The 25,106-nt window shown below is 42.8% G+C and overlaps 2 protein-coding genes and 1 long non-coding RNA gene across 3 annotated transcripts in view; 1 reads left to right on the forward strand and 2 right to left on the reverse strand.

The window, feature by feature from the left end:
* Positions 1-4: 4 nt before the first annotated feature.
* Positions 5-726, reverse strand: TIMM13 (translocase of inner mitochondrial membrane 13). Its single transcript, XM_080382682.1, has 3 exons — positions 507-726; positions 314-382; positions 5-242 (listed from the first exon to the last, which is right to left on the reverse strand). The coding sequence occupies exons 1-3, from the start codon at positions 642-644 to the stop codon at positions 144-146; spliced, it is 306 nt and encodes a 101-aa protein (XP_080238808.1). The 5' UTR covers positions 645-726; the 3' UTR covers positions 5-143.
* A 124-nt stretch (positions 727-850) lies between these two features.
* On the forward strand, positions 851-12,185 carry LOC308061942. Its single transcript, XR_013927393.1, has 2 exons — positions 851-1,222; positions 11,570-12,185. It is a non-coding gene; the product is annotated as an uncharacterized lncRNA (long non-coding RNA).
* Positions 2,083-25,106, reverse strand: part of LMNB2 (lamin B2) — a 32,916-nt gene continuing 9,892 nt past the window's right edge. The window contains exons 2-12 of the mRNA XM_080382658.1: positions 22,929-23,065; positions 20,197-20,353; positions 19,415-19,540; positions 17,416-17,586; positions 12,824-12,949; positions 12,405-12,625; positions 11,528-11,819; positions 10,903-11,010; positions 9,893-10,012; positions 8,364-8,465; positions 2,083-7,388 (exon numbers count right to left, since the gene is read on the reverse strand). Of these exons, the coding sequence (XP_080238784.1) occupies positions 7,347-7,388; positions 8,364-8,465; positions 9,893-10,012; positions 10,903-11,010; positions 11,528-11,819; positions 12,405-12,625; positions 12,824-12,949; positions 17,416-17,586; positions 19,415-19,540; positions 20,197-20,353; positions 22,929-23,065 (1,602 nt within the window). The 3' untranslated portion in view covers positions 2,083-7,346. The remainder of the gene's footprint in view (positions 7,389-8,363; positions 8,466-9,892; positions 10,013-10,902; positions 11,011-11,527; positions 11,820-12,404; positions 12,626-12,823; positions 12,950-17,415; positions 17,587-19,414; positions 19,541-20,196; positions 20,354-22,928; positions 23,066-25,106) is intronic.

Here is a 25,106-nt window from a genome sequence, read left to right on the forward strand (position 1 = left end):
GGGATGCAAAAGGTTCAGCGAGGGTTTATTGCTCTGCCACGGCAGGGGCCGGGAGGGCGGCAGGATTGTCACCCCCAGCCACCTGGCCTGGCCGCTCGTCCCTTCCCCACATGGTCCCCCCGCAGTCCCGCAACCGGGGCGCTTCACATGTTGGCTCTCTCCCGCTGCAGCCGGGAGTTGTAGGCTCGGGAAACCGTGTTCCAGGCGTCCATGTAGCGGTCCATGCACATGGCGATGCACTTCTGCGGGACAGAGAGCGCTCAGGCCGGGCCCAGGGGCCGCAGGCACCCATCCCCCCACCCCCCGCGCCCACCTGCTCCGAGTTGTCCAGCGCGCCGCCCGGCTTCCCGATGCACTTCCGAAAGCACTTGTCCGTCATGCGCTGAGGGAGACACCGTGAGGGGGGCCCGCCGGGACCCCCGGCCCGGCCCCCCCGCGCTCCCCCGGGCACCGAGCGGGGCCCAGGCCCGGCCCGGGACGGCCCCGCCGCCGCGGCCCCTCCTCACCTGCAGCAGCTCCTGCGCGTTGGCCACGGCGATCTGCACCTTCACCTGCTCCATGATGAGCCCCGGGTCCAGCTTCCCCCCGCCGCCGCCCCCGGAGCCGAAGTCGGAGCCGAAGTCGGAGCCGAACCCGCTCTCCATGCCGCAGAGTCCCGCCGGGCGGCGGCCCCCACGCTGCCGGCGAAATGGCGGCTGCCCGCGACTACGGCTCCCGGCGTGCCCCGCGGCCGGCCCCGCCTCTCCCAGCGTGCACCGCGCCGCGCTCCCTCACCCGGGGCGGCGGGGGGGGCCGCCTCAGGCACCGGGGGCGGGGGGTGGCCTCTTCAGCGGGGACGGGGGCGGGCGGGGAGGCTGGGCCACCTCAGCGGGGCCGGGGCCCGGGCCCGGGCCCGGGCGGACGTGACTGCTACCCGCCGCGCCCAGCGTAGGGCGGGCAGGGGGCGGCCCCTCCGCCTGAGGCGGCCCCGGGGCCCGGTGTCGGTGCCGCCGCCGGCCCTGGCCCCCGCGCTGCCCCGGGCCGCAGCCGCGGCGTGGCGGGTGAGGCACAGCAGGTCCCGGAGCGCTGCCCACAGCACCCGGCCCTGGCACCGGCCTGGCCCCTGGGAAGCGCTGCAGGGCCGCAGCCCTACGGGCATGGGGAGCGGGCTCCCCCCTGAGCCCCCCCGGGAATCCATGCTTCTGGCCTTCGAGGATGGTTCCCTCTGCTCTGGATGACTCAGGTAAGAGGCTGAGACCCTTAACGCCTGCGTTAATTCCACGGTGGTACATCCTCCATTAGTGTAAGCGTGCTGTGGGGCCGGGTGGAAGCGAGCAGGAGCCACACGTCTGTGGGGCATTTCCCAGAGGAACATGCGGACAGATCGCTGCTTCGAGCCGGGGCGCTGAGCAGAGCCAGCACCGTGCTCCCCCACACCAGCACAGCCAGCTCTCGGGGTACGGTACGGCATAGAGTCCTCACCGTGGGTCTGCCCTCTTGAAAAAGCAGCCGTTCCTGCAGCTCACAGAATTACCAGCTAGTGCTAAAGACAGGGTAGTTGCCTGTGGTACGATTTTACGGTGAGTACAGCCTAGTGAAAAGCAGCGGACAGGCAGCAGAGTTAGGCTAGGGCTGAAGGCAGCAGCTCACAGCAATGCTTCTGCCCTCCTGGCTGCTGAGCACCCATCGCTGCTGGGCTCGGTGGCTGCTCTTGCTCTCCAGGATCAGGTAGGCTAAATGGAAACTGCCCCTACAGCACTGCGGAGGTGCTGAGCGCTTCAGCTGACCTCCTTCAGGGGCTGTGGAGGTCAGTGAGGTGACAGGAAAGGAAGGGGGCATTCATCTGCTCCAGCGACTGCAGTTCTTCCCTCTGCTTTCGTTGGGAGCAGTGCTATTTGATCAGAGGACAGCGCTTGCCCTGAGCACCCGCATGCAGCTTAAAGCATCCATTTGCTCCTGGAGCACCCACCAATTCAGCTGATCTTTTCAGAGTGTGTACAGGGCATGGTGCCCTATCTACACACAGGGAAGTCCCCTGGGATGAATCACTTCAAAACAGCCTGCGTGGCCTCTGTGTGGGTTAAATGAAAGAAGGAAACAAAAGAAAATGCAAAACATTTATTCGAGTGTGTTGTACAAAAAGTTTCCAGTCATAAAATGTATATTACAAATCATTGAAAAAGACAAGACGTTTGGCATGCATATTCTAAAAAGAAAAAAACAAACCCACTTTGAAATGATAAAGTCTAGATTCATTACATAGTTTTCGTAAGTCCCATTTGAACATTTTCATCATTTTGTCTTTGTATTTCAATTTGCAGCCTTTTCCACAACTCCATGTTTTAAAAACTTGAACCTTCCAAAACCTCATCTGCAGCAGCTGACTGGAGGTAGGTAGTCAGTTAAACTGACCAGTGACCTAGAAACAGAGCTACCTAAATACAGATTGTGTTAAAACAAAACAGAAAATCACAATTCAAGTCACAAGGCATCAGTTATGAAAATAGAGTTCAACTGTATTTTGTGCCCAAATGGAAAGCATTCTGGCTTAAACTTGTTTATCATAGCTCACTGCATTTAATTTTAGTGTAACGATGACTTGGGTAGCTGGAATACACAATAACATCTACCTTAACACAAAATCATCACTTCATTAAAAGCTAACTAGAAAATTTGGAGGTTCAATACAACACATTTACCTGAACTCCAAGTCGAGTCACTGCTCGTGCTATTCTCAACGGAGTCTTTCAATATTAAGCAACCTTTTCACTCTCTAGACCTTAGCATTTCAAGAAAGGCATTATGCTAACAAATAATTGCATGTAAATATGGTCTTGTATTTAAAAAAAAAAACAAAAACAAAAACAAAACACTTTTCAATTATTTTAAACTGGTTTAAAGCTAAGCATATTGAAGGGCAAATAAAAATTCTGTTTCCCAGGCCATTTTAAATGAGAAAAGAAACTCTCCCAACATAATTTGTCTTGACAATCAGCTAAAACAGTGCTTTGAAAAATGCAATCACTATCTCACTTTCCACTCACTGGTTTACAACAAGGCTTTGTCTCCTGCTCACACAGGGTTTGGACCCAACAGTGGCAATAAAATCCAGTATCAAATATGGATATGCCTTTGTTTAGAAGTAAGACTTTCAAAAGAAGGTACAGAAAGAAGAAGGAGAATGGCTTAACAGTGAGGAAGTAAGAGAAGTGGCTACAAGAGATGGAAAACATATAGCATGCATGTTTTCATACAGCATGGAATTCTTTCTGATGCACACAAAAGAAACAGATTCTCAAATGTTCTGGGGTGTAGAGAGGATTTCTAAATGCCTCTTCTAACTAACCTCTGTCCAGGTTGCAGTTAAAGGGCCTTTATACAGGATGAGCATTAAAAAGAAAACAGGCGTATAAAACGCAGTAAGATCCCTGAACGGAACGTGAGGTGTCCTGTTGCTCAAGGACAAACATGCACACGAAGTGATCTCCTTTCACAGTACAGTCTGCTTCGTGCTGCAATACAGTTCTCATGACTTGTGTAAGCTGCCTGTCTGGCTTTTACGCTACAGGTCATGGGAAGCAGATGTTTTGTTTTCTTCCTGAGACTTTTGGTTCCTGCTACAAACACAAACTCTGCCAGCAAACTCCAATTTAATGAATAGAAACGGTGCTGAAGCCAAGTGATCAGTGCATCAGTGTAAACTATTGGTTTTGTCAGGGCAGAGCTACAGGCCCCAACTAGCCTAAGTAGACACACTGGGAAATAAAGCTGCACAGCAAAGGAATCACAGCCACTTTACCACTTAGAATAAGTCACTGCAACACAACAGCTAATTAACAAGTATAGAAGCAAAGGAGAAAGAAGTGGCATGAAACGTCAGAGGTTCTCTGTAACCCTGTCTCACTCTGTGGGACACCACATCGCCGATGGTTCTGCAGATGGAGGGACTTGTTCTGACACAAGCATTTGCATACGGTACAAACTTCCGAGTAGGTAGTATGCATTTATCATATTTTATATGATACTCTGTTACGATCTACACAGTGAAAAGGCCAACTTAACTATTATGCTGCAGTTACACTGCTATTCCTTTCTGCTCTTAACCACCGAGAATAGTTTCAGATTTCCCCCCTCCCCCATCCAGAATGAAGTTGTTTGCTTATTTTTCTGGAATAAGAAAATCCATATGGGTAGTTACACTCACCTAACTACTCTGATAAAAGTTATACTGGTTAATTTCCCTAATCAGAGAAGCCTTACAATAATTTTTCCCCCGACAAGTCAACTATTTCTCCTTCAAGCTCTACATCAGTATCAGACACTGGAGTAGAAAAGCTGACTATCCTCCAAATTCTTCAAGAGCGGTTCACATACAGGATGATGAAATGGGAAAAGAGGGCAAGGGGACACTGGATTTTATTTGAACAAAAAGCTTTAATTATCATGAAGATGACAAAAACCCTAATCCTTGAAAGACAGGAAAAAAGAAACAATGCTTTTTGGGTTGGTAAAGCCAAAAAGCTCCCCATAGGGAGCACCAGCTCTAAAGGGATAGTTTGTTACGCTGCAGCTCAGCATCAAAAGCAAGAGGAAAGGATGGCATCTAGAGAAGAACGCCCACACAAACAAAAGTACATGGAATACAGTAGTTTTTGTGTGTCTTGTAATTTACAGCTAGGAATTATTTTTAGTAGCCTTTTAGAGAGCACTGTGGTGACACCATCACCCATATTTAGACTGCTGGCATTCAGCTTTTCCCACAGTGTCAGTCACTGCTTTAACAGGAACACCTGTATATACCTAAACATGGTACTGAAGAAGAAACTAAACTGTTTCCAAAGGTGAAAGACACAGTTCCAAATCTAAGGACAAATTCTGCAGACTGTTACTGAAGGGCACAGTGCTCACCACAAAAGATCCACAAGCACCAGTCCTTAAGGCTACAAGAAGACACACTCCCCATACAGTAGCTGTTAAAAAAACTATGGCTCAGGTAGCAAGGGGTTTTTCCTTATTTGAGCTGCCTTTCCTAGCCCATTCTTCACAGGAAAAAAAAAAAAAAAGAAAAAAAAAAAATCACAAAAACCACTAACTACACTTACTGCTTTAGTATTTAAGATCACAGAACAGTCTTGAATGTACAGGACAATCTTAAAAGAAGAATAAGCAATCTGTAAACTGGCCAATATAAAAAAAATAAATACAGATCTTTAGGAAAAAAAAGCAAATAGCCCTCAAACATTATGTAAGTCTATTGTAGAAGCTGTGGGTCAGAAAGGGAAATGCTGTCCAGTGGTTGGAAGGTGCACTGCAAAAATACTTTTACATTGATTGCATTAATTTGCCTAGCAACAAATTTAAGAAAAGGTAATTGATAACAGTATGTCTGAGAAACATAATTTCACTAGATACATTTTACAGAGAGATAGACATGATTTACTACATATTTAACCTTCTACTCAAGCAGAGTGGGAAAATTACATTAGAAAAAACGGCCAAGTACATCAATAAAGTTATCCCATTAGTCCAAACAGCCAAATCTTCATACTGCTTTTTTATAATGGATCTTCTGATAATGAATTAAAAACAGAATTCTAAATTTCTATTAGTTTAACTTCAGTAATTCAGTCGTCCCACTCAAATAGAGAAAAGTAGCATCTTTGATTTATTTTTAAATGGCAAAATAAATCCATAAGCTTAAAAAACCCCTTTTGTTCCCACCCTGCTTGCATTACAAAGCCATCAGTCAAAGCCACTAAACTGACTTTCTAGGTTATATCTGTCAGTCACAATACTGTTCAGAGAACATAATGTCCAAAAGCCACCGAAAACATCCAAACCTTGTAGCTTGTTTGATGAGTCTATACTATTCAAATGACAAGATCAGAGTTCAAGAGTGCAGGTAAAAACAGGATTCTATGCTGGCATAAAATGGTATCCAAATTTCGTATCCAAACTAGTAACTAGTGGAAAAAAAACATCTGCTTGTACAGTAGTCAGTACATTCTTTGGAGCAGTCAGGTATTTTTCCTAGTGCTTAAAGATGCACCACTGTATAAATACTAACACTTACGAGGAGAGTCAGAGTTATCTCCACAGAAACGCAGCAGAAGAAACCTTAAGCTAAAGGGACACTGTCAGATACAAAATGCATCATACTGAAATAAAAATCACCTACTACTCATACAAAACAGGTTTTTATAAAAAGCATTATTCTCCCTTCACTCCCTAAGACTTGACTTTGAGCACTGCAAGGCTATGCTTATGTCCTGAACAACAGCAGTTCCTTTTAATTATTTTTTTTTAAGTCATTACACTATTTCTGTACTATTTTGCAAATACTGCTCCTTAAGATATCTGACAGTAACCCTTTGAATACAAGAAGTATGAACAAGCTGCATCTAGCTCCGATTAAAAAAAGTCAACATTTACACAGGATAACCTTTAAAATCCCCAATATTTATCACTGCCAAAAGTAAAAACATTTTTAGCTTCTAAAATCTTATTGTTTAATGCCGAGTATGTCAAAAGCATTAAATCATGATGCTTAACATCCTACATACCGTACATCACAACTTGCATCCGTGATCTAACAAGCTTTCATAAAAACAGTTAAAACTCTGGTTTTGACACTTCCATACCTTCAGATGGTGTATATATTCAGGAAGCAGAACCCATCGTTCTCCTCCTTCTGAAATAAGGATATGGAGCTAAGGTGTTGACAGATGTTTTTACTACTAGGCTGTCAAACCTCAGAGCAGGACAAGGTGCCACGGTCATGAGCCAAGAATGTCGAATCGGCAGCTTCCCTTTGTTACTTCCACTGGTGGAATAGCATTTTAATTAACTTGGGGTCTAATTTCCTAAGCTGGGCACTGCTGAGGATACCAGGCAAGACCCTGCTATTTCTTAAAATAAGGAGGAGACACTACTGTGAATCTCTCCTGGAGCCCTGCAGATGAACACACTTTCTTAACTTTTTTTTTTTTTTTTAAATTATACTGGTTATATATGCAATTTTAAGTTTACCATACACTCAAGGAGTCTCATCCCATTTTAGCTAAAAATTTCTTTTCTGCTGCAGGTTTGTACATAAGACTTTAAACTCTGTATGGGGAAAAATATTGTATTCCAATATAGTGTTTCAACAAAGAGGGAAAAATAAATCTATTAAAAATTCTGACAGTTTTGTTCAGTAAAGGTTTTTTTTTTGATTTTTTTTTATAAAAATGTACCAAGGAGTAAACTTCAAAGAAATCAGATGATGCATATAAAAATAGTTTTCAGTGGCTCTGGAGGGAAAAAAATAGCAAAAATAAAAGGAAATAAATGAAAAAAAGGCAAATAATAGTTTCTTTTTTCTTTCTTCACATCACTGAGCATCCTCTAGAGGTTGTTCTGGGATCCCCCTAAAATAAGACAGACACAGTTGAACTCAGTTCTTGCTAGCTTTTCATACTGTAAATCTAGACTCCGGTTATCAACTCAATTGTTAAATGCATTTTTTTGGTAGTTTAGTGATATTCAGGGAACATCACAACTGTAGAGAAAGCATTGCACACATGTCACAGGCTACTGCCAGGATTAAGACCTGCTACTCTGGTTGTGGTTTTCTATGATGGGTTGATGCGGTTCGTCTCCATCACCGATCAGAAGAATGACTGGAGTTTGAAATAAACTTACAATATTTTCTAGTATCACCTGTATGATGTAACTTTCTCCTTTTCACTCTGCCAACTGCTGGTCAGTTATTTCCCAGTACTTAACTAAGGGTTATGAAAACATACAGGTGGTATTATTAAGAAAAAACAAGTTTATTTCAGATGTAGCAGGTATATACTATCAGAAAATAAACCAGTAAGCTGAAGCTTGCAGCAGCAGCACTCCCGCTTGCCTGGTTTTTAGTGGTTATATTTCCCGGTGGTTATATTCTGCTTACAGCAAGAATGCCACACACTTTTTTTGTTTGTTTGGTTTTTACAGAGAAGGAAATACTGGAATGGGAGTAACACTCACTGCTAAAACAAATCTTACTAACCCTAAAAACAGTCTATGCCATTGCAGTGCTGTAAATGCGTGATCTGTCGCATACTTCCATAGAAAACCTGGCATCCTGACCCGACATTAGCCACTGCCTGAGCTCTAACACTATCGATTCAAGCAGCAATGCCTGGAGGAATTGCTCACTTTGTGCTCTTCTCTGTGCACTGCAGTAATGCTGCAGGGTTGCAAGCCATTCTGCCATCGTCCCCTGCAAGCATCCACTGGAAAAATGGACCACGAAGCTCAGAGCTGGCAGAAGTTGAAGGCACCCCCCTAAATCTTGCACCTGGTTAATCCAGCCAGTGAGGCACAAGTTAAACATCTGGTCCGCATCTTATTACCTGTTGGTTGAAAAGGTCTTCCTCTCCAAACTCTGCTTCATCCTCTTCCTCTTCATTCTCTCGCACAACTACTGATTTAGTAACACTTCTCACTGCAACTTCCTATACAAAATAACAAACAAGGAAATGGCCAGTAGTCTCTATCTATCTCTTAAATTTTTGCTATACCATCAATATAATACCCCTATTAAATTTTGGAGGGTCTAAAGCAACGTGCCCTAGATTTAATATTAGCTATACGAGCAAATACTAGTAATATCCTGCAAACCACAACAGTTCTATCCACTAAAAGGCATGTAATGTAATTTAGCTTCAGGAATTTTCTTTCATTACCTAAGGATTTGAGAGGAAGCAGCCATTTACAGGTGGCCGTTAGTCAATTTTATATAAGCTGAAGTCTTGTATAGACACCTACTGGAATGCAAGAAACTAAAGTTTCTCAGTATGATTACACAGCGTTAAGAATATTCCTAATTTCTACTAAATATTCTATATCAATTACTTATCTCAATTATCAGGACAGTCTTCCAAATCAGGCATGAAAAGGAATTCTAAAGCCCCAAGAAGCTTCCTTTACTACTGGATTACTTTTAACACTTCTTAGTAGTAAAAGAAATTCTTCTGTACTCCTGTGCCCTTGAGATCATATATGCAAATTTCTACTTGTGGAAGTTGTCCTAAACATACACTTTAAGCAGGGGTACTGAAGGTATCCACAGTGGGAAGAGACATGGATTTGAACTTTTTTCAGATACTAGTGTAACCAATTCTGTTTGAATACTAAGCCGGTTAGCTTCCTATTTGCACAAACGACCCTCCCTCCTACCTTGTCCTGTGCTGCTGCTCCTGCAGAAAGTGCTTCCACACAATTGCCAGCAAGAAAAGCAGCATGAAACCAGACACACCTGTGGTCTGCTTCACTTTCCTGTTTCTATCAGATGGCTGGGATAATGGCACATTTATGAGTAACAGCCAAAGCACAATACTCCCTTGCAGGAGTCTTCTGCAGGGGTGGTTTTATTAAAAAAAAAAATAAAATAAATCCATTCTGGGCAGATGTAGGACAATGCAGAATGAACAGGAACCTGTGGCAAATGAAAACTTCTGATATACTGCCAACATTGGAAGGACAGCTGTCTTCCTATGTTAAAGTATTTACACTGCACCCCAGAATGTTGTAGGTACTATATAATGCAACTTTGAATTGCCAGCAACACCTATTTTATTTGTCGCTTCTAAAAACACATACTCAAATTCCAAACGAAGTCTCTACTAGCAGGGTGTTTTTCTAAAATAGGAGAAAAAAAGTCTATGGATGTAATCAGGATGATGGTCACAGTTTTCCAAAATTTCCCAAAAATCTCAGATACTCACAAGATATTTAATTATTACAGGATCAGAAACTGATTTACTTTAGAAGACAATAGGGGAGATCTTAAAATCAGGATTTTGTCATTGATGTCATCCCCCTAATGAAAGACTTTGGGGGATAACCCAGCCCGCAGCCTTTTCCCACAGCCCCAGCCTACCTCTCCTTCTGAGTTTACGAGGTATGTACGGATATTTCCTCCGGTGCCCCAGCTGCCTTGATTCTTCCACACGAGAACAGAAGGGGGGCTGTGAGATACACCTGCATCTGCACCCCAAATCTAGACAGAAAGACATTCTGTAATTAGCTGTTTATGCACATTTTATTTTTGAATACATTTTTGAATATACCCCCAAATTCTCCTACTCCTCCCTGCAAACTGGTTTTGTTTCTGAACTCCAATGGCAGTTTTACCCTGCTTTTACCTACACCGTTACTTGTATTAAGATATTATTCTCAGTCTACAAAAAATCCCCACATTTGCCATTTTTCTTAAAAAGAGTAAAAAAATTATGTTATATTGAAGTCATCACTTTTTTCTGAATATACAAATTTGTCCTACCACCATCTCAATGACTGTACAGAGCCAAGACATAAAATGCAGCTTATAGTGTATCGATTTAATATTTTATATGTATCTGAGCAATTGCTACTTAAGCAGAAATAGCTAGAACTGATTAAAAGAAAGCCTTTTTTTTCTTCTGAAAGAACATCTGTTGCAGACTGAAAATAAAATACAAAACTGTAGAAAAGCAGCTGTTCAACTACAGCCAAGGCTGAGAATGTCTAATCTTAAACTTAACGTCCACTAAGTGGACTGAACGAATGAGTAAATGCTCTGAAATGTTTCTTTTTTCATTAAGAGGTTGAGCAGGATGAGTGCTGCAAACCTGTGCAAAGGTGTTTGAAAACAAAGTCCTTTTGACCCACCCCCCAAAATACCTTTTTCTTCAACTTTCTCTGTGCCCAAAGTGGTCTTAAATACTGAAGTGCTAATAAAGAAATTTGATTTCTGTTCCGCATTTCTATGACTGAAACTCTGCTCCTCTACAGTGAGATCCATGAAACCAGAAGTTATACATCAAATCAGGCTGTACCAAATATCAGATTTACAACTGTCACAGCATCAACAAAAGATTATGTTGTTGACACACTGTAATTATAACTTACTGTTACAGTCTGCCCAGCTCTGAGGACGTATTTAGGAGTAAATTTGTAAGCAATTTCTTCTCCATCTCCGATTTGTCTTTTCAGTCTCCAATTACCCAAAGACTGATCCTAATGGAAAGAGTCATAAGGTTATTTAGGGTGAGCAAAACAGAGCAAATAGGCATTGGAGGTTTCTCTAGGTCTCTGTGTTACTAAAATAATGTGACTATAAGTTTATTTACATGGTTGTTAAGACATCTGCATTCTAACTTGAAAGTATTTTTCTGTACCCTCTACTAAAGTGTAAATCCTCTAAGGTCATTTGGCAAAATCTAAAAAGATGCACATTTTGCACAAAAAAGTTCTGCTAGAGCCAGCAACACTATTTACACGACCAAGGTACCAGCACACGTGTTTAGATATTTGGGACACAAACTGTATTCTCTTCTTGCAGCAAACATTACACTCATGCTAGCACGGTGTAACGTTCAACTTTCAAACGCCCTTGTTAATTATTGCAGGACGCTGCACCTCTAGACCTTGCTCCAGCTCTCCAAGTAACTCCACCTACTTGTGCTACAACCCCTGTGTAACAGTTCCATTTAGCTCCTCCTCCTGGTTTTCCAGGAGTTCTATTGACACTCACCTTATCAGAATTGTTCTTCAGTTGAACATATTTGCCCTCCAGGTCTATCTCTTCTATGCTGATACTTCCTGTAGCCGAAGCTTGCTGGGACATCTGGAAGCTACTGCTACTACTGCTGCCACTAATACTTCCAGTGCCAATTCCACTTGTTCCACTGCCTGAGAGCTCCTCTGCTTCGATGCGTTTTCTCTTGCCTCGGGAAGAGCGCACAAGTGAAGTACTGCTACTGCTGCTGCTGGAGGTAGCCCGAGAGACGGTAACACGGGAGGAGGGACTCGGAGAGAGCTTCAACCTTCACACAAAGAAGCAAGCGTTCTAATTAACTCATCCAGGGAACCACACACAAAGCAATAATGCTATCATATACTCCGTAACCAAACTGCAATACACCCCGAGGCTGGCAGTGGCCTCACTGTGTGCCATGAGGACCCCATGTAAGGGGGGCTGGAAGCTATCCATCCCTGAGGAATTTTCTGGTAGTACGATTATGTGACATGGAAAGCCATACTAACGAGCACAACACAGATCATGTAACCCTTCCCTCCAGTGTATCTACTACTAAACATACTATTCTTGGGCCACAGCGCTTAAAACCAGGACAGCACAGAAGTATAAGCAATTAAATAAAAAGAAGAGGTGAATGTCAAACACAGAATGATACATTCCGCTGTACTCAGGGGTCATTATAAAAACCAAAATATAACTAAAGACTGTTCACTTGTAAGTGTTCATACAGCACACTGTGGTGTGAAGCCAGTATGACTTCAGTGAAACAAAAATCTGAAAATTTCTGCTGAACTGGTAAAAAAAACCCAAGCCTTAGAAATTAAAATAACACCTGCTATTTGTAAGAAAAGAATGTGGAATCTGTACATACCTTTCCTCTTCTCCTTCCAGGAGTTTTCGGTAAGCACTGATCTCCATGTCCAGTGCTAATTTAACATCAAGCAGTTCTTGGTACTCTGTAAGCTGCTGCTGCATCTGGTCCCTCATATCTGTCATTTCCCTCTCCTTTGCATCTAGCATCTTCCTAAACTTTTCCCGCTCACCAGCCATCATTTCCTCCAATTCGTGAATGCGATCTTCTGCAGCACTAGCCTAGGTAGACAGCACAATGGAAAACCCAGTTGGCATCTACGTGGGTACAGTAAGAAAGTTAAAAATTCATCTCCCTCCCCAATGAACATAAAGATTTCTCTCTGTAAAATCCAGAAAACGTGAAGGAACAGAAATGTTAATAAATCCAAACAATACAGTGCTCTGTATTAGAGATGAAAGCGAATTTAGTCCCTTTACCTGTTTCTGAAGGCCAGAGAGCTGGTAGTTGAGAGCTTCTATTCTCATGCGAGCCTCCTTCAACTCCTCTCGAGCTGCACCAGCAGCTTTGTCATTTTGGTCAGAGGACAGTTTGGCGTTCTCCAGCTGGAAAGCAAGTTTTATACAAGTCACTTGGATTGAGTTAGATACCCTTCAAATACCCTTTTGGTAAAAAATAGAAGCTATTTAATCTTAAATAATTTTAAATGGCAATCTGGTAAGTTTATGGTGAGAATTGCTTAACATTAAGGAAATGGCCTAAGGACCAGGAAAATCTATTTCAGTCCTATTCCTATGGAATTTGCTTACGCTATTAAAAATAAAAGTCTATTAACGCTTGCATCACACAAGCAGCCTTCCACTTGCCAAAAACCAGGTTCATGTGATCATGGTCTCTGCCTGTTTGTTGTAAGAACAATCACACTGGGTCAGAGCAAAGGCTACCTAGTTCATGTCCTGGTCTAACGGGAGACCAAGGTCAATAAAATATTCCACGGGTATTATGTCTCAGCTGGCCATTTACAATTCAGGGACTTCCCAAACCAGAGACAGTATTTTGATGCTTACTGTCTCTCAGTGGATTTTTCAGGCAGGAACTTGCCCCTGCTTTTTGAATTTATGGGGCAAGGACTTTAGCTGTGGATCACTGAAGAACAACCTTACTTTGTTTCTTCCGAGTCTACCACTGGACATTCACTGTCCCTACTTCTGAAAAATAATAAACAATCACTCCTCATTTACCTTTTCTCTGCCATCTATGCTTTTACAGATATCTATGGTAACTTCCCCTTCTCTTGAGACAGGTATCTCGTTTCCCAGGAGAAGTTTTATTTTGAACTTTCTTCATGCAGGACCTCTTTCATACTCTTAATTGCCTTCGTTAGTCTTCTCTGTATTACTCTGTACTACTTTTTCAAGAAGGACTAAGACTACCCACAGTACCCCAGATGACATCCTGCCCCAGAGGCAAAGCAGCACTTTCGGTTGTATTCTCTGTCCCTAATAGCTGCCAACATGCAATTCATTTTCAGTTTTTGTTAATTAATTTCACCTAATGAAGTTTGTTCACTTCTAGTGACTACTTTTAGCCAAATCTGACAGAGCAACAACAGAGCTCAAAGCTATTACAAGGGAAATTTCATCAAAGTAGATAGCTAGAAAAAGCATCCTTTTCACACCTTGCAGGTGGAGCTCAACAATTCTGCTGCACACCACAGAATCCACCCAGGAACTAAATTGCCCCAGTCCCAAAAACTGTTCCAAGCAGGACATGATGTTTAGCCACACAGCACAAAGCTTTTATAAAAATCAATCTTCATTAGCTCTGCTGATCACAAGGCTCTGAGTAGGGCAGAAAACACATATAGAGCCTTCTTTAGGCTAAGGGTTTTGAAGGAACTTCAAACCAACTATATACTCCATTACTTGTGAAGTTTTAAATTAGAGAATTATTTAAATGCTGACATTCACTTCCTTACAGTCATCCTGGCATAGTGCCAAATCCTCGAGTTTAGAATGTCTGTTATTTACTGTCAAAGGTCATGATCAGAGCTAGAAGTGAGCTTTTACTCAAGACCCTCTTCATCCTGGAGAAGCTCAGTAGCTAAACTTAGGGAATACAAGGTCAAAGCAGCCTGTTAACAGCTCAGGCTCTCTCTGACAGGGACACATCTTGATCCAGAAATCCAGGGAATGAAGCTCACAGCTAAGCCCGTTTTCCCCTTTGCATTCCAGCCTCACCCATAACAACCACCATCTTTTATATGGGGGGAAAAAGCAGCTTAATTTGTTCACCCCCCTTGTTCAAATCTCATCACTTTTTCATTCTCAAAGTCTGTATTTTGCAGACTTTTTTTTTTTTTTTCTCTCCTTACCCTGGATCTTCTGACCGTGACAAGTGAATCCAAGTATCTTGTATAAAAACATCATCTGTTCCTAACTTCAGCAAATAATACCAAGACTGCTAACTGTACTTAAGTTTTTTTTTTAGTATCTATTATCTATATTGTTGTTGCCATAAGAAATGGTTAAGTATTTGTAGATCAATATTTCTTATACTGTAAATTATCAAACCAAAGAATTCAAAGGGAATCTCAGTGAAAGGTGGGGGAGATCAGTGTTAGCGGGAACGTAGTTTCTCTGCTGCAAGACAATCAGAAGTAACTGTATTATTGGCAAGTATTTTCAATAACCAGAAAACTGGCAACTAATCCCTTCAGGTAGGGCAATGAATAGTAAAAACAAACAAAAACCCCAAACATAAACCAAACAAACCTGTAACCAGGAGCTGTACCACTAACAAAGCTACTCCTCCCATGGCCCCAGTGCTGGACGAACTGCCATTTCCTAACTCGGGATTTGCAGAGGTGTGACGGGTACAGCTGACTCCCAGCCACGCTTTGGTGCGGGCTGACTAAGGAGCAGCAGGACTCCATTCCTGGCGTGAATGTGTGAACTGGAGAGCCCCTGGCTCATGCACACAGGAGCGAAGGGGTCTTGAAAAATATTCCAAAGGTACAGAACAAGATTCCAGAGCTAAAACAAAGACACATATCTTGTCTATACTACTGACTAGCAGCCAACTACTTCATTACCACCAGGATGGACCCAGTTTGAGCTCTCCCTGAACTGCAGCTGGACTGCGTGACAGGTGACTCCCCTGGAGCAGGGATGTCCCTCAAGGTTAGAGATTCCTTATGTGAGACTACGAGATCCTTCCTTACCCAAGGTGGAGAGAGCCCTTACCCACGACAGATCGGTGGTAAATGACTACGAAACGTTACTAATCCAGGTAGCTACTCGATATTATTATAAACGCTGTATGGATAATCCCTTCAGACATAAACCACTGACCAAGCCTGAGACTGAAATTGGATCCAACCCCACCTAGACTCCAAAAGGAGTTTAGAAGGCAAGGGGGTCCACTCTGAACCTCGTGACTCAACAGGAGCGTTCATCCTTACTCTTTGCGTCTCTGGTCTCTGTATGAATCATTCTAACTCAATTTTCCTTTGTACGCTCCTTCCGTGCAGTAATTAATAAGGTGAATCTTGCCATCAGACTTATGGAACCCTGTCAAATCACTGTTAAACTTTATTAAATTCCATTGAACTTACTGAACTCTGTTAAATTATTATTTTACCTCAATAAAAAAATATTACAGCTTCTCTCTTTTGAGCGAGTTGCATTCCACTCATGCCAAACAACAGGCAGATAAACCAAAAAAGCCCAAATATTTCTAGAAGTTTAAGCAGCATTCTCCTGGATTAAATTAACTCCTATGTTCACATTTTCCCCTCTACTCCACTCTTGTGAAACCCCACCTGGAGTACTGGATTCCTCAACACACAAAAGACATGGATGGACCTGTTGGAGCAAGTCCAGAGGCAGCCACAAAAATGATCAAGGGGGCTGGAGCCCCTCTCCTGCGGGGACAGGCTGAGAGAGTTGGGGTTGTTCAGCCTGGAGAAGAGAAGGCTCCGAGGAGACCTTACTGCAGCCTCTGAACACTTAAAGGGGTCTTGTAAGAGAGATGGGGACCAACATTTTAGCAGGGCCTGTTGCGACAGGACAAGGAGCAGTGGTTTTTATAGAAGAGTGTAGACTCAGATTAGATACAAGGAAGAAATTTTTTACAATAAAGTGGTGAAACACTGGCACAGGTGGGTCCAGAGAGGTGGTAAATGCCCCCTTCCCTGAAAACATTCAAGGTCAGGTTGGATGGGGCTCTGAGCAACCTGATCTAGTTGAAGATGTCCATGGCCATTGCAGGGTGGTTGGACTAGATAATCTTTAAAGGTCCCTTCCAACCCAAATTATTCTATAATTTCCAATTTATAAACCATGACTTTCATCACCAAAGCTGGTCCAATACCTTGCCTGAAGTTTCACTGCCACCACTGAAACCACAACTGCATCTAGTAATTTTCCAATCCAGAACTTAGGTGATTGCAATGTGATAAGGCTTACACACATTTAAGAGTACTGGGACTAGTAAGAACATTGCAAAGGCCACAGTAAGAGTAAAGTGACAATGCAGCCTTAGACACGGAGCCCCTCTCAGTATGTCTGTATGTCGCAAGCTCACTGCATCCAGCCAGAAGCCGGTGTTGAAACGCACCAACCCCCCAAGCCCTCCAACCCATCCCTCCAGCTTCTTAAAGCCCAGGTACCACACCTGGCAGGTCTCTTCCACCATCTCCATTTTGGAGGAGGAACCGGATCTACTGACATCAAGAAAAAAAAAAAACCCTTATAGCAGAAAACATTGTCTGATCAGTTACTGCGTGACATTTGCTATTCCCACTGCATCCTCTGCAGCAAGCAACTGTTCATGTGTTTTCTCACAAACTGGCATTTTTTGGCTAAAGCTCTTCCTAGCGATTACCTCTGGCTGAGCCCTCCATGCAAACACATCTGCACACAAACGCCACAAGAGGCATTTGAACACCGGGTCAAAGCTTCTTCAGATTCCAGTTACTTGTCCCCTTAAAGACAGTTGGGCTGATGGGAAGGGTTTTATCTCCCTAGCCGGGCTTTCTGTCAGACCGTGCTGTAAGAGCAGCGGTTACCTTAGCCTGATAGGTCTGCTCCAGCTCCATTTTGTACAGTTTGACTTGTTCATCATGTTGATTTCGCAGATCCTCCAGGGCCTGAGTCATTTTGGATTCATACTCCTGTTGGCGACTCGTGTCCACCTCAACCAAACGATGTTCATGTCGTTTTCTTGTTTCCCTTATTTCCTACAGACACACCAAAAAAACACGGACAAATTCCCACATTAGGTTAAATAGTACAAGTAATTACATTCAGACAATAATTAACTATTTCACTACTAATTAGTCAGACACAGGAGCTACAGTACTAAAGGCATTAAGCCTAAGAATTGCTACATGTACTAACAGATGCAAGTTACTGTCCTCATTTAGCAGGATGTAATTCTTAATTGATCGGACTCAAAAATAGGTTTAAAAATATCCATACACATTTTTAAGGAAGGAGCTGTTAAATGCTACAAGAATCAAAACGGAGGGAAAGGGGGAGAACAAAACATGAATTTTTACATAGCAAAGAGATTGTATATGCTGCACTATAAACCCTTTCCCCTCTCAATATACAACCCAACGTTACAATAGCAGTCAGATAAAAACGAACACCTTTTGCAACCATTAAATATATTGAAAAAAATAATTAAATTGCATCTTCACATTTCACTTTTAAGCATATACAGATCTCTCTCTTTCTATATACTGGATGACCTCTACTCATTAGGTTTTGATTATGTTAGTAGTAAAGCAGCAACCCAAGCAATCCTGAAGACATGATTTTTTCTGGTCAGAGTCTGTACTGAGAAATGTTCATTTTTAGAGAAGTACAAGTTCTCCGTGCCTAGAACACTGGTCCCAAACTAGCGAGGGGAGACTTACTCATGCACTTATTCATGTTGAGCCCTGCAGAGACCTGGCCAGGCCTGAATGCACGGTATGAGAAAAAAAACAATTTCTCCCTTCAGGGTAGGACAAACAATCGGGGAGTGGTTCAGAGTACTGGGAGGAGGCCTGAAGGTAGCAGCACAGCCGTGAGGAGAAACAGCAGACAAAGAAAGCAAGGCTCGCTTTGCATGCTTAAACTGGGGTTACAGCAAGCTAACACAAATTCAGAGCAATTTGGGTAGCCGTTCGGCAGAAATGCTCTACATCTAAAACAAGACTTAGAAACACGCCCTTCTATTCACAGCAATGTGCCCTGGTGTGATCTGGATGAAGCTTTCCCTTCTGTGGTGAATTTTTTATGCCAAAAAAACTAGCAAGCAAAAAACCAGTCTCTCAGTAACTGTAGGTGATGACCCCTCAAGAGGCCACAAAAATATCATGGGGGACTACAAAGTATCAGGTGAAGGGCTGAGCTGATCTAGCAGCTCATCACCACTAGAATCAGCAGACTTCACTGACCAGCTCCCCATCGTGATGTTCAAACTCCAGCGGAGCTTTGGACCCTTCAACTGAATCAAATGGATTCACTAACCTAAAGGAAACCCATTCCTTTTTTTCTTCCTATATTGAATTGGTCCATACGAGGATCCAAGAGCGCCAGGGATGGCTAAAGGAACAGCCCTGCTTCAGCACAGCAAGCTTTCAGCTTCTGCTGTCTCATTTAGCTTCACCTTTACGCAGCAGCGACACCATTCTCAGAGAGCACAGGTATTCCAAGGCCCTACACCCAAGGGTCTGTCATTTCAGTGACATGCAGCAGTCCAGCTACTCCATGGCATGGAAGAGAGACGATGGCCAGTACAATTCAGGGTGATCTACCTGGCTGGTTTTCTTTCCCCTTCCCACAGCAGTCGGCTCCTACATTAGCTCACCCACCCTTGGCACCTGGCTCTCATGCCAGCTCTACTACTGATTTAGCACGTAACTTCTGCAAAACCTTTAACTATTTTATTACTCCATCCATTTATAGCAAGGATAATACTGATTTTCCCTACCTGGACTAGTCAGTAATTGTCTACAGTAAGTTTGAATAAAACTACATGAACTTCTGACTATGATGAGATGAGGTTGACAATACCTCCTCAAACACATTCTTCCTGAAATCCAGATCCTCTTGCAAGCTCTGGCACCGATTCTCCAGGTCCACACGCATGAGTGTCTCCTTCTCCAACTGCTTCTTAGCCACAGCATGACCATCCTCAGCCTAGAAAAGAATTTTGAAGACAAATACTTATTTTTGTCTGGATCCCTATTTTCCATGCATAATCCCTTTATGGCCTTAATTTGACATCTTTGGGCCGATTATTCACAACAACAAATCTAATGTGAAGCCACTGACTTTCCAAAAAAAAAAAACCCAACAAAAAAAGGAGCGTGTGTATTTGTGAATATTTAAAACAAGCTTTCATGTATGTTATTTAAAACACAGGGTTATTTCAATACAGTGTAATAATAGAGTTGAGGATTATTAATTCCTCAAGCACAGCATCTTACATGTTGTTCTTTTTCTTGCTAGCGTAGTCCGACTAGCTATGCCAGCATAAGTCCAAAATTATCCAGGCCCTTATGAAGGACAACATTTAATAACCTGTTATCTCATGAATATAGAAACGCTTACCAGAATTTTTTAAATAAAAGCTTTTGGCTAGCAAAATTTCTAAACACCATGTTGCTTTGGTTGTTTTACAGAGATTTTTCACAACTTAGTTCTATATCCAAGAGAGGCAGGCAAAGGTTCAGCAGTAAGCGAGCTGGATCAATGATGTTCAGACTATAAACTAACTGGAAAGAAAAAAAAAAACAAGTTCTACAATACACAGCCTCTCCTGTGCTACAGCAAGGCAGCATTCGCTCCCGTACCTTAGCAAGCTGGGCACGCAAATCAGCCACCTCTGCTTCCAGACTGCGTTTCTCGTTCAGGACAGTGTTGAGTTCTGCTTCACTTCTGTGAAACAGCACTTCAAGATCCTTAATGCGACCCTGAGCCACAGACAAATCTGCATCTTTCTTCTTGTAGCTGAAAAAACCCAAAATTTAACTATATTAATACACACAAAATAAATATATTAATACACACATCTTGAACATGTCTTGGTTATAACTACAGATATTTTGTTATTACACACATTTGATTAGGATTAGTGTACCACTATGTGGTTCCTAGAGTAACCTGCAAATGCAGCTAATAAAAGTAATAATAAACACCTCTTAAAACTCACAGCTTGTACTAGTGTTGTAAATGCACTGCCTAATGAAGAACACGCATCATGGACAGAAGGCAACTCTGACAGCTAAGAAATAACAAAAAAGCTGCTTTACACACAAGGCGTAAAGAGGATTTTTCCATCTCAGTGCTACACAGCACATTTAACTGCTCACATCCATCACTTTGGACTACAGCCCCTGAGAAGCAGAGCACCTGCATCTCCCAAAGTGGCCTACGAGCATCCCCAGTGTTTTGTATTTTATGTGGCCAAGCCCACTCCCTAGGATGTATTCCCACACAAAGTAGTAAAGCGATCCACTGTGAAAACGTGGGGACCTTTCAGGAGTAAACCAGTGTTTCTTCAGCAGTATTCATTACAAGCAAAGCAACTCTGGTCACTTCAAATGTGATTATTTGAGCTGTTATATCTAAGTCACAGAAATCATCAAGGTCATCTTCCTTGTGCCCACCAAGTATTTATCTGCCTTCCCCTCTAACACACCAACTTTTGCAGCTTCTCTAGGTGTGCATCATTACATTATTAGGAAGTGTTTTGTTATGTGAAGTAGTCCTTCCCTGCTGCAGTTAAAAGCTGGCTATTCTAGCCTCATACCACTTAAGAATGCAGGGAACAGCTTCTTGTCTTTTTCTTTTAAACCATCTTAGAGTTCATTTTTCTCCTTCCCTTTCCTCAGCCTTCTCTTCTGTACATCTGTAGTTTTCAGCCTGTGGTCAGCGAGCTGCTTTTAAAGGCCCACAGAAATAACTTTGCAGAGGAGTCCTGCTACCTATAGGCTTTAAAAGGTTCTGTATTTGGTCTGCAACTCCCAAACACGGAAAAACCATTACGTCTGCAAAGGAAAAAAAAAGCTGAAAAGCACTGCTCTGGATTATAAACACCTCACTCCCCAGCCCAAATCCTGAGTCTTGGTTCCCAAAATTCTGACCCCTTGGTCTTCTTGAATTCCTGATTTGCTCCTAACTCTTAACAAAATGCAATACTGAGAATTATTTTTACAAAAATCCTGCTTTGTGGAGTATTGGTATGCACTATAGACAGACAGGATTTCTTTACATGCTCCAGCACGATGTGCATCCTTTTCTAACTACAGAGTAAGTCGACACACTTTCACGATACGCTCTAGATATGGGGCTCGTGTTCCCTCTACATTCGTTGGTGTAGATCTCTGAACTTGAATTAACTGTAACCAATTTTTCTTAATCATTGATCCAATCTGTCACTGCAAATCCTGTTCTGCAACATATGTGCGGTGTCTTCAAGCTCAGCAACTTGCAGGAGACATATAGACAAAACACAACTTCTGCTTATAAGACAGCTATTGAGCAGCAACCGGAGTCTCCAGAACAGACTCTCCAGACACATGCCCTGACCACATGTGTCACATACTAAAACAAGCCCCTCTGCGTGTGTCACAATCAGATCTGGAAACCCTCTGTCTGTGCAGTACCTAAAGGGCACATCCCACTTCAACACGGAGTAGGAAATGCAGCGTATGTTTACACAGCCCATAGCTTCCCCCAGCTTGCAGCATGCAAGTATTCCCAGCGGGACGGGAATGAACACAAGTGTTCAACGTACAGCTTGACAAAGCACCATAAATAATTCCTGACAGCAAAAAGTAACTCCTGCTCCTTCACGAGCACTGCCACTGGAAGACAATCCAAGCTGCTTTCATTCACATTTTTATTTGCATTTACCATTTCAGCCTGGTTTATTGTCTTCACAGGAAAATCGACAGAAGGCTTTACAAAAGTGCAACCTGCTTTTGCGGGTCTCTGAGGAGTTACAAACGGCAGACGACGTGTCTGTTGAGATGTGCCAATGTTCTTTGAAGGATACCAGGTTAGGGTAATCCTCTAGAGCTCTTTTTTCCAGAAAGCAGCCAAGTTTGCTCAAGGGAAATATTTCAGCCATCATGCGGGGTAGCAGGCAGGGGAAGCCACAGGAAGACAGTCACACAACGCAGAGCTGTGAGCTTGCAGCTCAAGCAGGACTGCTAAAAGGAGCAGATGGAGGCAGTCTACATGTATCTACCTCCAGGCTCTGCTTGACCCGGGCACCTGTGACACTGGTGAAGATGTGAACAGACACTTCATGAACATCAGGACGGGGGACGTTCCTCACCCAGGCCATCGGTCACGTCTGCTGTGACTGCAGCCTGATGGCTACGCCAGGTCTGGCTCAGCAGTCTTGTGGGAGGGCGCAGTGCTTCCAAAAGGCATTTTAAGAAGCATCAATAGTATCATTCCCACCACAAATGCTGCCCATTCTAAAATTTATAAAACAACAAAATGCCAACAAAAAAACCCCACCCTCAAGCAAAAAAAAAACCCACCCAGAACAAACACAGAGGACTTTCTTTACCTTTTATTGAACTCCTCAAGTTCCGCTCTCAGTTTTCCTATTTCGATCTGTAACCTAGCCCTCTCTTTGGCGGTTTCATCCAGAACTCTTCGAGCATCAGCCAGTTCAGACTCGTAGAGACTCTTGATTCCACTCACCTAAGGGGAAAAAAGTATGCAGGCATGAGAACATCCCAAAGACTATCTGAGAACTGAAGCACAGCACCAGTTTTCACACAGCCTTATATTCAAAGAAAGATATATGATATGATTTCTATTATTTAAGAACAGTCTATAGCAAACGTTTTCAATTTATATGCACCTACGATTACCTATGATCTACTTCCAAAGGCAAGATTTAATTTTTATTCCCACTGGGACGTGACATAACATACGATGTCTGAAGTGTGCAAGTCCTGCAAAGAGAGAAACTGCGGCCAACCAGTACACCTGCAATCAGATCTTAAATTATTCACCCTCATTTCCAATACTGCTGCTTTGAGAAATATTGTTTTTTAAAGAAACACTTAAAAGACTTTTTTTGTGGAATAAAGGTCCAAGGCGCAATTTGACTCTGCTGCTCCTGCACTATAAAGCTAAAAAGAATGAAACTAGATGAACTACAGAAATGTGAAGTCCTCAGAGACGAGCTTCCACTCCTGTTCTCCACCTCAGAGGGTAAGGACCCGCGGACCTCTCCCCGTCCCAACTCGATATACTACACAATCAGCTACTCAGACTGCAGCATGGCACTTCAAAGTCTTCCACACCTTTATTTTTGTTAGAATACAAGATTATTTGACAGGTATATCAGATAGCTAAAACTTCAAGACCATAGAACATTGCTGCTATAGCTTCTATGAAAGGATACCAGAAGACCTAAGCACCTATTACTAACACAAATTCAGAAGCAGAGCAATCAGAGTGAGAAGAGCCAAAAGCAGAATGTACCAACTTTAGGCAGAGAAAATCCAAAACAAAGCATGAAATGTAGAAGCAAGAAAGCAAACTCTGCTATTCCCAGTCCTAGGAGCGCCTATTTCAACATCAGAGTGGCACAAATGACAGAGTCAACCATCTGGTCTTCAGAAAGACTGATTAAAAGCAGTCAGGATATAATTGAGTTCCTGATAGACCATATTCTCATAAGACTTCTGAAATTAACTAAAATACGACAGTATGAGGGCTGAGAAGCCTTAGTTTACAAGCACAACACATACCAGAAACAACTTGGCTGTCTACCATGCTGTCTTACTACTTTTCTTTAAAGAATCAATTCTTTCTAGCTTTATTCAGCTTCAGTTTTCTTTTGCTTTTTTCCCCATAGCTGGTATGTCTATCATTGTCTATGGCACAAGCCAACACAACTCTGTATTATCAGTTACAAAATTAAGGGATTTTATGAAGTGTACCATGACGATGCTAAACTCTTCCATACAGCACTCCACAGTGCCAAGAAAAAAAACAAAACTATAGAGATTTTAAGGCTGTAAAGCCTTTCATTATGGATGACCCTTGAGTGAAAATACAGTATTTGCAAATTGCAATGCAAAATACAACTGCCCAAAGGCCAAGCACTGATTCTGCACCATCAGGTGCTGCATCTACAACACTCCGCTAATGCCAGCCCTTCTTCAGACCATCTGCCCTTCAGCTCTTCAGTGTGCTAAAATCCTTGCTCTGGGACATCTACCGGGAACTCAGGGCTGTATTGCTGTAGGTTCAGAGCCACACAGTAAACACATAGTGCAGGACAAGGGCAAATCCTTTCCCAGTACTCCAGGGCATAAACCAGAATTGCACGTCAAGGTACAAAGGAAGAAAGCTTTTTCCCTAGGTTGTTGTGCCATGCTGTCCCAGAAAGACGTTGCTGTTGTGATACTTACAACAGGCAGTAAATAAATGATGTTTTCGAGGCATTACACCACCAAAAGAACAGTATTCTGAACAGAGAATAAACGAACACCTAATGTAATTCCTGTGCAGAGAGAATATAGCTAGATGGAGCGAAAAATTGCATGATGAAAGCAGTTTCAGAACCTGTTGGTAAAAAGAGAACCAGAGACTATGCTTCTTAATTAAAGGGACTGATTCATTCACAGCACAACCAGTTGTGGTAGATTAGTACCTGCTTTCCTCCTGCAGCATGTTAACCTCTTCCCTGCTCTTATTCCAGTAACAAAGACGAGGAGGAAACACA

The sequence above is a fragment of the Falco punctatus genome (genome assembly GCF_963210335.1).
Source record: "Falco punctatus genome assembly, chromosome: 4".
Lineage (NCBI taxonomy): Eukaryota > Metazoa > Chordata > Aves > Falconiformes > Falconidae > Falco > Falco punctatus.

Bases quoted from the DNA above. Each gene is read 5' to 3' on its own strand.
- TIMM13 (XM_080382682.1), bottom strand. From the start codon at position 644: ATGGAGAGCGGGTTCGGCTCCGACTTCGGCTCCGACTTCGGCTCCGGG. The intron at 383-506 runs GTGAGGAGGGGC...TGTCTCCCTCAG, and splicing joins ACGCGCAGGAGCTGCTGCAG to CGCATGACGGACAAGTGCTT. The intron at 243-313 runs GTGGGCGCGGGG...TCTGTCCCGCAG, and splicing joins CGCTGGACAACTCGGAGCAG to AAGTGCATCGCCATGTGCAT.